General features: G+C 47.5%; 1 protein-coding gene across 2 annotated transcripts in view; it reads right to left on the bottom strand.

Annotated features, from left to right (window-relative positions):
• Nucleotides 1-8527: 8527 nt before the first annotated feature.
• pcdh17 (protocadherin 17) overlaps nucleotides 8528-11557 on the bottom strand; it is a 56433-nt gene continuing 53403 nt past the window's right edge. For both annotated transcript variants that reach the window (XM_062446623.1, XM_062446624.1), the window contains exon 5: nucleotides 8528-9930. In XM_062446623.1, coding sequence (XP_062302607.1) covers nucleotides 9236-9930 — 695 coding nt within the window. In that variant the 3' untranslated portion in view covers nucleotides 8528-9235. The remainder of the gene's footprint in view (nucleotides 9931-11557) is intronic.

Raw genomic sequence — 11557 nt, 5'->3', positions numbered from 1 at the left:
TGCACACACATGCACGCATGTGCACACACACCCACACGCAGACGTACTCACGTGCACACACACACACACACACATGCAAACGCTTGTTACACCACACCACACACAGTAACAGCTCCACCTCCATGATAAATCTCACCGTCAGAGAACAAATGAAGCTGTTGCATAATGAAGTTAGCCTTCAGAGCTGAGGCTGCTTGTCTGCGGTGTTGACACCTGGTGTGCGAAGAGATTCCTGAGAGAACACACAGGTCACATGGTGTCGGCCATCTTTGTTTGTGCCCAGACGACCATGCCACTGGTTTTGACAGCTCTGGCATTTCCTTATCAGCTCAGTCTCCTTCCTGTCTCCCCCAGACAAGCTTTGGTGTGGTGGCTGTCTAACCCAGACAAGATACCTCGTATCAAACACAGCTGACAACCCCATGTCTCTGTTCATTACTAGGATGATGGGTCCCTGGTGTGTTGGTCATTGACTCTACCACACACATAAGCACACACATGCGATTACACATACACACAGACACACACATACACAGACAGTCAGACATGCCCACATGCACACACTCATACAGAAACACACACTACACATGCACACACACACACACTGACATAACACACGCAAACAGACACATGCAAACAGACCCGTGCAAGCAATGTTTCCTGGTCGTGGTTGAATGATACTGTGAGCAGTTAGGCAGGTGGAAAGGTCACTGTCATCTGATGAAGAACGTTTCTGAGAAATATCCTGGACAGTCATGTTCTCGGCCATCACCAAAAGTTGTGTCATACTCAGCGAAGCAGGATGATACAAATGATTCAATCACAGAGACTTGAGTTAGGTCAAACAGCAGCTTCCCTTTTATTTCAGAGAAAGTGCTTTCTCAATATTAGAAATCTTTCTACAGACCAAAATTTGAAGAAATACTGTTGCACTTCAGAAGGCTGTCCCAGAAGATGTCAGATCTGGGTTGTTATTTAGCGGCGCTGTAAACGGGCTCAAACCACTGAGAAACCTCTGCCGCATGATATTTCTTGCTCGGATGATGAAATATTTGCCTTCAGAATGGTTTGAGAGAGAGCTGTCACTCACAGCCATGTGGACATAGCAACACCCTGCCGTTTAGCTGAGTGAGTGTTGCCTGCTTCCTGGTTTTGTGTGCAGCAGGGTATCATTTTCCCTGCTTCTTGCTGTTTCTGTTTGATGACAAGTGGCTTCTCAAGCACCTGATCAGGCCGCCACAGAGCATCCTCTACTTCCTGTACAGCTCTTCCTCTGTGGTATCAAGTCAAAGTCACCACTGATTACCTTGCCATCCTCCAGCTAGTTCATATTCCCCGTCTCTCATCATCAGACTCCAACCCCTCTATTTCATTTTGATTTGACCAGCCTCCCTCTAGCTCACTCTCCTTCTCTTTATATCTCTCTCTCCTCTTTATATCTCTCTCTCCTTCTCTCCATCTCTCCTTCATTTTCATTCTTTGTCTCCCTGCCTCTCTCCCGCTCTCTGTCTCTCTCCCACTCTCTCTCTCTCTCCCTCTCTCTCTCTCTCTCCCTCTCTCTCTCTCTCTCTCCCTCTCTCTGTCTCTCTCCCTCTCTCTCTCTCTCTCCCTCTCTCTGTTTCTCTCCCTCTCTCTGTCTCTCTCCCGCTCTCTGTCTCTCTCCCTGTCTCTGTCTCTCTCCCGCTCTCTGTCTCTCTCCCTCTCTCTGTCTCTCTCCCGCTCTCTGTCTCTCTCCCTCTCTCTGTCTGTCTCTCTCCCTCTCTCTGTCTCTCTCCCACTCTGTGTCTCTCTCCCTCTCTCTGTCTCTCTCCCTCTCTCTGTCTCTCTGTCTCTCTCTGTCTCTCTCCCTCTCTCTCCCTCTCTCCCTCTCTCTGTCTCTCTCCCGCTCTCTGTCTCTCTCCCTCTCTCTGTCTCTCCATCTTTCTTTTATCTTCAAGCTTTCTTTCTCTCCCTCTCTCTCTCTATTTGTATCTCTACCAGTCTCTCTCTCTCCCTCTCTCTTCCTCCCTCCATAACTCTCTCCCCTTTTCTTCCTGCCTCCCTAATTATCTCTCTCTTTTTTGTCTCTTTCCCATTCTCTGTCCCTCCATGACTCTCTCTTTCTCTCTATTCCTCTCTCCATAACTCTCTCTCTACCTCTCTCTCCCCCGCACAGCTCTTCCATTGTGCTCGTCCCTGGTTGAAAGCTGAAAGAGAGTCCTTGGTCTTGTTGACAATGTGAAACGGTGAGTCCTCCCCTGACCTGTCGAGAGGCCCTGGTTCGTTTAGTTTGTTACCCAGCCCGCTCTGTCTACCAAACACTTCCTGATTAAATCCCATCAATAGACTCGTTCAAGTCCCCTGATTAAAACGCAGTGATATGATTCTGGTGTCTAATCTGACTCAGTAATCTTCGCCTCAATTGCCTTGAGATTAAACTAATTGAATACGTGATTGAGACATTAGATGGTGTGTGTGTGTGTGTTGTGAGTTTGAGTGTTTTCCAGCTTGCTAAGCTAATGCAAAGGGAGGCTCACCACAGAGTCATGATTATGATGATTATAGTTTTGATTCCTAGAAACTATAGCGTGTTCAGTGGGCGTGCAATTTATGTTTTGTTTGTCTAATAATTAGGCAGAAATCATTTCAATGAAGGTTCTTTTCCGGTTATACGTAAGTGAACATTTGAAATGTCTGTTGATGAAGAATAGCGTGAACAATGAACATCTGCGGACGTTTTGTGTGAAATGGTTTGCTGAGCACTGAGTCAGAAAGCACAGCAAGTTGGTTTGGGGATGGAAAAGGACCTAAATATGTACAAATCCACATCTCCGCTGCCAGCCTTCATGCTCTTTCATATGCTATTCTCATTCATATTCATTATCCACACAAATTTCACTTTAAATTACCTCTAACCTTTTGGTGCAGTATTTTCAAACCCTCACCCTCCACTAACAGGGTTCGCTTCATCTATCCAACAGGGCTGCTCTCCTCGGGCTGTCTAAGACAGTCTTATGAAAGATGTCGGGTGGTCTGGAGGAGAGAAAGAGAGAGAGGCAAAAAGAGAGAGAGAAAGAGAGGGAGAGAGAGAGGACAACAAGCGTGGAGCTGATGAAGACATGCAGGGTGGAGCTGCTCTGGCCCTTATTAGCTCTGAGGCTCGAATTAAGAGAGAAACCTCGGCCCGAGCAAGCCGCCGCAGCGACGTGCAAGCACTGGAGTGTGCGAAATGGTGCTTGATTTAAAAGATGGGTTCTTCTCCTTTCAATCCCCTTTAATTAATATCTGCCTGAGGGCCGCTGGTATATCCAAACAAGACGGGCGGGCAGGAATGTCAATGCCCTGCAAATGAACAGGACGACGGTGATAGGGCACTGTCTTCACAGTCGTGATGTAAATGAATTTGATCCAATCTTTTCAACAAAATAAACCACGCCGGCATGAATTATTTATCGCTATGAGATGTTTTATTTTTTAATTGCCTGCTATTCTGCAGTGCCAGTGAGCGAGCCTTGCCTCGTGTCTTCATCACAACAGCACGGAAAGATACGTTTACTAGAATGAGTTAGTTGAGCGTGTGGATTGTGGATGAGTGCTGGAGGAGATTGAGTTTTATGTTTTGGAAGTCCTCGACAGGTTTTCTGAGTGAAGATCAAAGTCTGGTTTCCTGTCTGCCATGCCCACCTGTCCGCTAATGAAGATGACTTCCTGTTTCCTTTGAGGGCCACATTTGGACTCTTTACTCTCTCAGACTCACGGTGTTGTAGCTCGTTGGGAGAGTACGGTTCAAAGCGTCTGAGTCTGCAGTTACGAGGCAAACAGAGTTCGAAATACGGGGGGGGCTTGGGGGGGTTTGACCCACCTACTTAAGATTTGGACCCCCCCAAAAGAGGTCAAACAACATGTCGGGGGGGGGCGGGGGGTTGATACATTTATATATCGTTCTTACCTGTAATCGTAAATATTACTTTACGCCCTGGAGAAGAAGTTGACCCCCCCGATTGTCATTGTATAGTCAGGTGGCTGAGCGGTGAGGGAATCGGGCTAGTAATCCGAAGGTTGCCAGTTCGATTCCCGGTCATGCCAACTGACGTTGTGTCCTTGGGCAAGGCACTTCACCCTACTTGCCTCGGGGGAATGTCCCTGTACTTACTGTAAGTCGCTCTGGATAAGAGCGTCTGCTAAATGACTAAATGTAAATGTATAATTCGCACTCTGGAGGCAAAGACCTACACTCCTCCTGAGAGAAACATGAGGGGAGTCTCATTCACTGGTGTTGCTTTCAGTCTCACCAGGCTCTCGAGATGCTGTCTAACCCCCATGGCAATGAACACCCAATCACACACAGCTACGTTTTTGACCAAACAAATGAATGTGAGCTATCTCTGTCAGCAGACGGCTTTGGTTCTGTTGTGAGTGCTGAAATTGGCCCGGCCGCGCAAATCTCGCTGGAGGTGGAGTGCTGGGTCTTATCTGTGAAACATTAGCGCACATGATTTCACCCGCTGTATCATTTGCCTCTCAGCGCAAAAACACGAGCTGTAATCTTTTGTGTGGTGGGAATGTGAACTAATGAGATGAATCAAGGATCCCTAGCCCAGGGCTACACTTTCAAGGGTGTGCGTTTCTGTGTGTGCGCGTTCACGCCGAAGACCTATTTTCTTTATAAAAATAACATAAAATGAAATCATCCTATTTTTTATGGCAGCAAACAAAGCTTGAGGAAACATGGCAAGCAGAATTCTCAATGAGGTAACGCCATCTTTAATGTTTCTACTGACTGCACATTCACCTCTGAGATAGGAAAACCCACCCAAACAGTGCTAATGTGATATTATCTGGGCAAACACTCCTATACGAACTCAGAAAAGAACACAAAGCCACTGCTATTAGTAACAGCTTTTTTTTTTATTCATAATTTTTGAACTTTTTATTCCAGATAGATCACATTGAACACAGCCTGTAGACAATAGCGGTTGAGATAATCCATACAAATATCTGTGTGTGGTCCAGTGCCCTGTTGTCGCATTTCCCCCCTCGTAAAGGAAAGTGCATGTATGGGTTGGAGGACCATGACAAACAATAGGGCCCAGCTTCAATTGCTCAGTTGTTGATGTGTGAGTGCATGTGTGTGTGTGAGACAAAGAGGCGAGGATTGAACACATCCTCTATATATCGCTTGGATAAATCAGCTAGTCTGCCCTGCCAGTTATACCACTGTCCAGATCCATGCCTCTACTGCGGCCAGTGTCATTAGAAAGCAATGAGAGGCCGTACTCTACAGCCGAGCCAAAACTATGTGTTGACCTCAGCAACTTCTGTCCTATTTGACAGCTTGCAGACAGAGAGGGGGATGGAGAGAGAGAGAGAGAGCAAAGGAGAGAGTAAGAGAGCAAAGAAGAGAGGGAGGGGGGAGACAGAGGGAGAGAGAGAGGGAGAGAGAGAGGGAGAGGTGTGGTTATGAAGCTTCCACTCGAGTAGTTCATGCTGAGGGTTCCGTTAGGCTATCAATCAGCCAGCCAGTCAGCCTGGTAAACCAAGCTAGTCAGCCAACCAGTCAGCCAGCTTGACTAGTTAACAGAAACAAGCTACTCAGTCGTTACAGACTGCTGTTGTTAATCAGTAATAGGTGTGTTGTCAAACAGTATTTCTATGCAGAGCTACAGCACAGACACGCACACACACACACTCCCCAGGTAGCCTGTTTGCTGAGTGGTGGATTAAAACCAAACGTTACAAAACAGTTTAATCATGAGGGCATTGTTTTCCAAGTGATGAAGGTGGTTCAGCTTAGAAAATGGCTAGGCCTACTGCAGAAACAAACACACACACACACAGTATGAGAATATGAGCACCAATGGTGAGTGAGGAAATATGGCAAAAAAAGTAGGATCAAGGTGAGAATAGCTATGATGGGCTGAGTGGGCTTGCTGGTGTGTCTGGTCCAGGTTTATAGCTCTCCTCCTCAGTGTCTGCTCAGAGTGATGTCCCGCTCAGTTAATGATAAGACAAGAGCAGAGGCCTTGACGGGTGGTGGTGAAGGGGAAGGGTGGAAATTTGGCAGTGTGTGTACACTGGGTGAGAGTGTTTGTGGTGTGTGTGTGTGCGCGCTGACAACACAACAGGGCGCAGTGTTGGCGCCATGCTTTCGTTATTTTATTTCCGTTTGTGCAGTGAATGTCAGACGCGTCACGCGTCCGCGCGGGACCGAGAAGGGAGGAGAAAAAAAACTAATCTAATTTAGAAATGAACAAGAAAGCACTCCTGTTTTACCCCAACGTGCACCCTCCCAGCCACTCATCCCCCTCCCTATACACAGCTTTTCTCGCTGCTTCACAACGGGGGTAAACAAACCACACACCGAGGAGATGAGGGCGGGAGAAACACCACTTGTTTTTTCGTGCGCTCCTTTGAGGCAACCGAACAGAGAACCGAGGAAAGGAATCGTCAAATAAATACATGCACAGATATATAAATAAAGACAGAAAGTGCAAGTGAAGCAGGATGAAGATGGAAATAGAGACATGCTTCTTTATACGCTGCCGTGTTCGCTGTAGCGTATGTGTGTTCTTCAACCGACTCCCCTACGCTTTTTTCAGAACACAACAGAGACTAGGAGCATGAGTGGAACACCGCTCTCATCATCTTTCCCGACTCTCCTGTTGCTGACAGGCCAACGTTTATTGTAATGAAGCTGAACAACACACCTCTGGAAATGAGAAGCCACGAGAAGCACATATTGGGGGCGCACATATTCGGGACTTTACGGTCGTTATAGTGACTTGCAGTCACCTTCATCGCTGCCCGTTGTATTGTCTTTGAATATTAGAAAAAAGCACCTCAATAAAGAGTCCACACTTATACGTAGCTGTCATGTTTTTAGAAAAGAACAAAAAAGAAATAAACGCTTGAAGCGAAACACATTTGTTTGGTATAAAGTGTGAATATTAGCATAACGCGTAAGGTGAACAGCTTTGACGCTAAACGATGACACCGATAATAGGCTATGATTTCAGGTGTGACGTTTAACTGTTAAGTGAGACGACAGCCTAATAATTCATATTTAACAGTGAATGAGCACAGACAGAGAGGATACATAGACTGCTCAAAAACAGGAACATTATTTGTGTTCCTTTTATACAAAAATGCACATTCTCATGTATCAGAGCTCCGACCAGTCATGGGGTGGATAGGACCGCCTCTGTCACCTCGCTAATAGTAAGGCAGTTTTAAATTCACAAGGGAAGCTGCACCTGCCTCCAAAATGGCAGATTTCGCATTTGGAAAGTCAAAACTCAAAATTGTGACAGTATCAGTTATTGGTAACGAAAGAATAGCTGCCCTGTAAAAAATCAGCTTGGTAAAAAATATTCAAATTGTAGTTATGTGTGGTTTGTCGTTTTTGTTATTGTTGCTGTTGCCGGTTTGTTGTGTTGATAAGCTGGCGCATGAAGCTCTGATCAGTTTACGTGCGCGAGTCTGTCTGCTGGGCAGAAAGATGATTTTAAAAGCGTTGAAGCCAGCTTCCAATCACACACATTAGAGAGAGAAAAAACCCAGAAATAAAAATAAAGTAAATGAAACTCATAGAGTTTGACAGCTACTAAGGCAACAGTTGCCAAATACAATATAAGCCCATGTATATTGCAACACAACTATATATTAATTTAATAAAATACACAATATAGCTCTTGTACACGTAACAATTTGGCTCAAATGCACAGAAATTGCAGTAAAATCAATAAAAATATGTCAATATTTTTTATGTAAACACATTAAATTGTATACATTTGCACATTTAATGATATTGTGTATAGTGTGGTAATGTGAAGGGACATTTTCTTTATTAGTTGTTCTCTTTTGGATGTTTTTCTTTGAATCAGTGGCAGTTTCCTTTACAGTTCCATGAATAAATATCCTGCCATCGGCTGGCCCTGAACTTCAGGACATGTTTTAAAAATTTCTAGCATTTTCCCGTTTCTTATTTGTTTTTCTTTTCTTAAAAAATGTATAAATATCTTGTTAATATCTGGACACTATACATGAGTTCATACATATATTCATCTATATGATCATATAGAGATATATTTTCACAGTTGAAGAAAAATGTCCCTTTTTATACAGGATTGTGATTGCCACAGGCATGGTCAGACAAGTGAGCTTTACTATACATGAGGGACTCGAAGCTGATGATACACATGAAAGAGACGCTTACACAAATTGCCGTGTGGGAGTGTGTCTGCGGGAGTCACCTGTCAAATCTTCTACTTGTGTGTGTGTGTGAATCTGTATTTGTGTGTGGTTGTAAATGTGTGAACCTGGTGTGTGTTTTCCAGTACTGTGTGTGTGTGTGGTGATGAGTGTGCCTGCGTGTACACGGCTTCACCAGTCTGGAATGTTCTATGAATGTTTAAATAGAGGGTTCAAAAACACAGCTTACACATGTGACAATGACAGTTGAAACAATGATTACACTTCTCAAACCCCCCCTATCAACCCCCCCCCACACAGCCCCCCACCCCCACCCTGACCACGCCCCCCCCCCCCCTCATTTCCTCAGACTGACCATCCTCTCTGGATGTTAACAGTCTCATCTGCACTTCAAACATCAATATTACAAAGTCAGAAAAGATAGAAGATGTTCCAAGTCTCTTGTCGTCTTTGCGCTCGTCCCCCGGACGCCAGTCTCAGGAACGGTCGCCCGTTCTCTTCGCACCTCCGATTGTCACAACCGAGCGGCTGCTTGAACGCTAGCAGCGGCGCGCACACACACACGAAACAAACAACCCCCCCCCCTCCCTGGGAACGCTCAAGCGAACGTGTGGGGGGTCTGAAGGGCGGATGGATGGACAGACGACACACACAGATGAGCTGCTGGCCACTTGGAGAAAAGCTGTTAGAGAACCCGGGACAGGCGTCTTCTGCCACGGCACGAGAACGCAAAACGAGAGTCAAAACAAATAGTCGACAGACTGTTCAGCTGTCCCTGTTTACTCATCATCTCTGTTCTGTCATCTGCAGTCGTTACTGGTTTTAGTCGTCATGATTCGCAACAGTAGCGGCATCTAAGCGTCCACACAAACTCCTTTCATGTACAAGGTTCATCAACGACACAATCAACAAACAAGATTGGCTCCTCAAAGAGTTCTCTTTTTGATCTCTCTTTTCCATTTTGGTGGCAGTCTGAGAGGCAGAGCGCGCCCCCTCTCCCCCTCACACTCACCCCCCCTCGATCTCTCCCCCTCCCCGCAACGTGTCACTTCCTGAGGGTGGCCGTCTCACTTCCTCTACAATCCTGGAGGAGTTTGTCGATGTCCCTGACCACCTGATCCGCATCCATGCCCTCCCGGCCCATCTCTGCCCCGTTCCCGGCATGCTCCAGAACGCAGTCCATCTCCGCGGCCCCGCCCACCACCATGCCGGCCTCCTGGCTGATCCGCGACCGGGCCTCGGCCAGGACCTTGGCCACGGGGTCGGTGGGTGGGTACTCCCTGCTCTGTTTGTTGGGGGAGAGGTACTGTCCGTCGGGGGGGCCGTAGTGGCCGGAACAGGACACCTGGGGGGGCTTGCCCTCGGCGCCGTCCGCGGGGCTCTTGACGGCCGAGCAGGGGGAGGAGGCGGTCTTGGCAGGGCTGCCGGAGGCGGAAGGAACCTCCTGGAGGAGGGGGCTGAGGGCGCGCTTGGCCTTCAGGTAGGGCTTGACGTTGGCCACAAGGATGGTGTGGTCCCGTCGCTCCTTGCCGAAGGTGCAGAAGGTCTTCTTGCCGTTGGGGTTGGTGGTCTCGTAGGTCTCGGTCTCCGGGACCGGCTCCATGCCCGGGGGGACGAACAGGTTGTTGCGGTAGTCCACCCCCTCCGCCTGGCTGCCCCCCGCCGGGAACTGGGGCATCCAGCAGCGATCGGAGTGGCCTAGGACTCGACACTCCTCTGTACAGTTGACACAGTCTTCATCTGGAGAGAGAGATAGGAGATAGGAGGGAGAGGGGAGGGATAGAGAGAGAGAGGGAGAGTGAGGGGGAGGGATAGAGAGAGAGAGGGAGAGAGAGGGGGAGGGAGAGAGAGAGAGGGAGAGAGAGGGGGGATGGAGAGAGAGAGGAGGGAGAGAGAGGGGAGGGAGAGAGAGGAGGGAGAGAGAGGAGGGAGAGAGAGGGGAGGGAGAGAGAGAGAAGCAGAGAGAGGGGAGGGAGAGAGAGAGAGGAGAAAGAGGGAGAGAGAGAGAGGAGGGCAGCACAGAGAGGCAGAGGCAGGGAGGGAGGGATATAGTGAGCAAGAGAGAGAGAGAGAGACAAAGAGAGAGGGATCGAGTGGGAGGGGGAGACGGAGAGATGAAAACAAAAATAGGGACAGTCTGTTAGTTTGTTTTGAAAGAATATCAATCCATAGCAATATGGTTCGGATCTGTGATCGGTGCCTGATATCTGCTGTGGAATTGTCATGAAAAGCAGGACAAGCTAATAGCCCAAGCCCCAGAGGGTGGGCCTGGGCCAGACTGGATGAAGTGACTTGACTGGATGTGGACATGAAAGCCAAACACACACACACACACAGACACACAGACAAACACCACACACACGTGGCACAGACAAATAGAAATGTGGAAGGGGTAGAAGGGGGGAGGGTGGGACCAGAGTTATTCTATAAAGAGTAGAGACACGTGTTTGTAAGGGGAATAGAGGGCACCAGCTGGTCGAATAGGCATTTTCCATGAACCATGATCAAGGCCATGGCTGAGCTTGCTGGAGAGACTCCGAACTACCCAACCAAGAGGCTGGAGGCAGCAGGAACAACAACAACAGTTGAGTTTTGGCAAAGAAAAGGCGGCGTTATCATAAATTTATGTCACTGCGCTTTGAAGGCGTCCCTAGATAGGGAGACGGGCTGGCCAGCCAAACGCATCCCACTTCAGTGTGTGTGTGGGGGTGTGTGTGTGTGTGTGTGTATGAGCGTGTACAAGTGGGTATTTCATGGTGTGTGTATGTGTGTGTAAAGGTGTGCATGTGTGTACGTGTGTGCATAAATGTGTAGGGGTGTGTGTGTACATGTGCGTAGGGGTGGGCATGTGTGTGTGTGTGTGTGTGTACAGTATGTGTATGGGTGTGTTCCCTCTTTCATCTCTGCTCAGAAGAAACAACTGGGTTATTATGGGATGGCGGAGATGTCCAGAAAGGATCCAGGGGAGGAGAAAACAACATTAAATTCTCTCCGTTTGAAAACAGAACTAAAACGAAGCGAGAGACATGGCGATAGTTCTCCCAGCAATGTGGTCGCTCCTACTGGCACTGGGATTCAAACCCTGGGTTCAGGACTGTGTGAGCTCGCAAAACTGAAGCCGATAACTTCACTCGCTTTTATCCAAAGTGACATATACGGGAGAATTTGAACCTGTAACATTTTGATCTGCAGTCAAATGCTCTACCTTTAAGCTACCTATATAAATGTATATACTGTATATACATATAGTCATATGGGCTGTTAGATTATCTAGTTTAATTGATCTATTTTTAGAGTGAGAGGACAGAAATCAGAGAAAGTGAGAGAGAGTGAGAGGAAGTGAGATGTTCAGCTGGTGTTCAATTAG

This window comes from Osmerus eperlanus, chromosome 21 (assembly GCF_963692335.1).
Source record: "Osmerus eperlanus chromosome 21, fOsmEpe2.1, whole genome shotgun sequence".
Taxonomy (NCBI): domain Eukaryota; kingdom Metazoa; phylum Chordata; class Actinopteri; order Osmeriformes; family Osmeridae; genus Osmerus; species Osmerus eperlanus.
The sequence above is the reverse complement of the archived record's forward strand: the minus strand, read 5'-3'. Positions and strand labels throughout refer to the sequence as shown.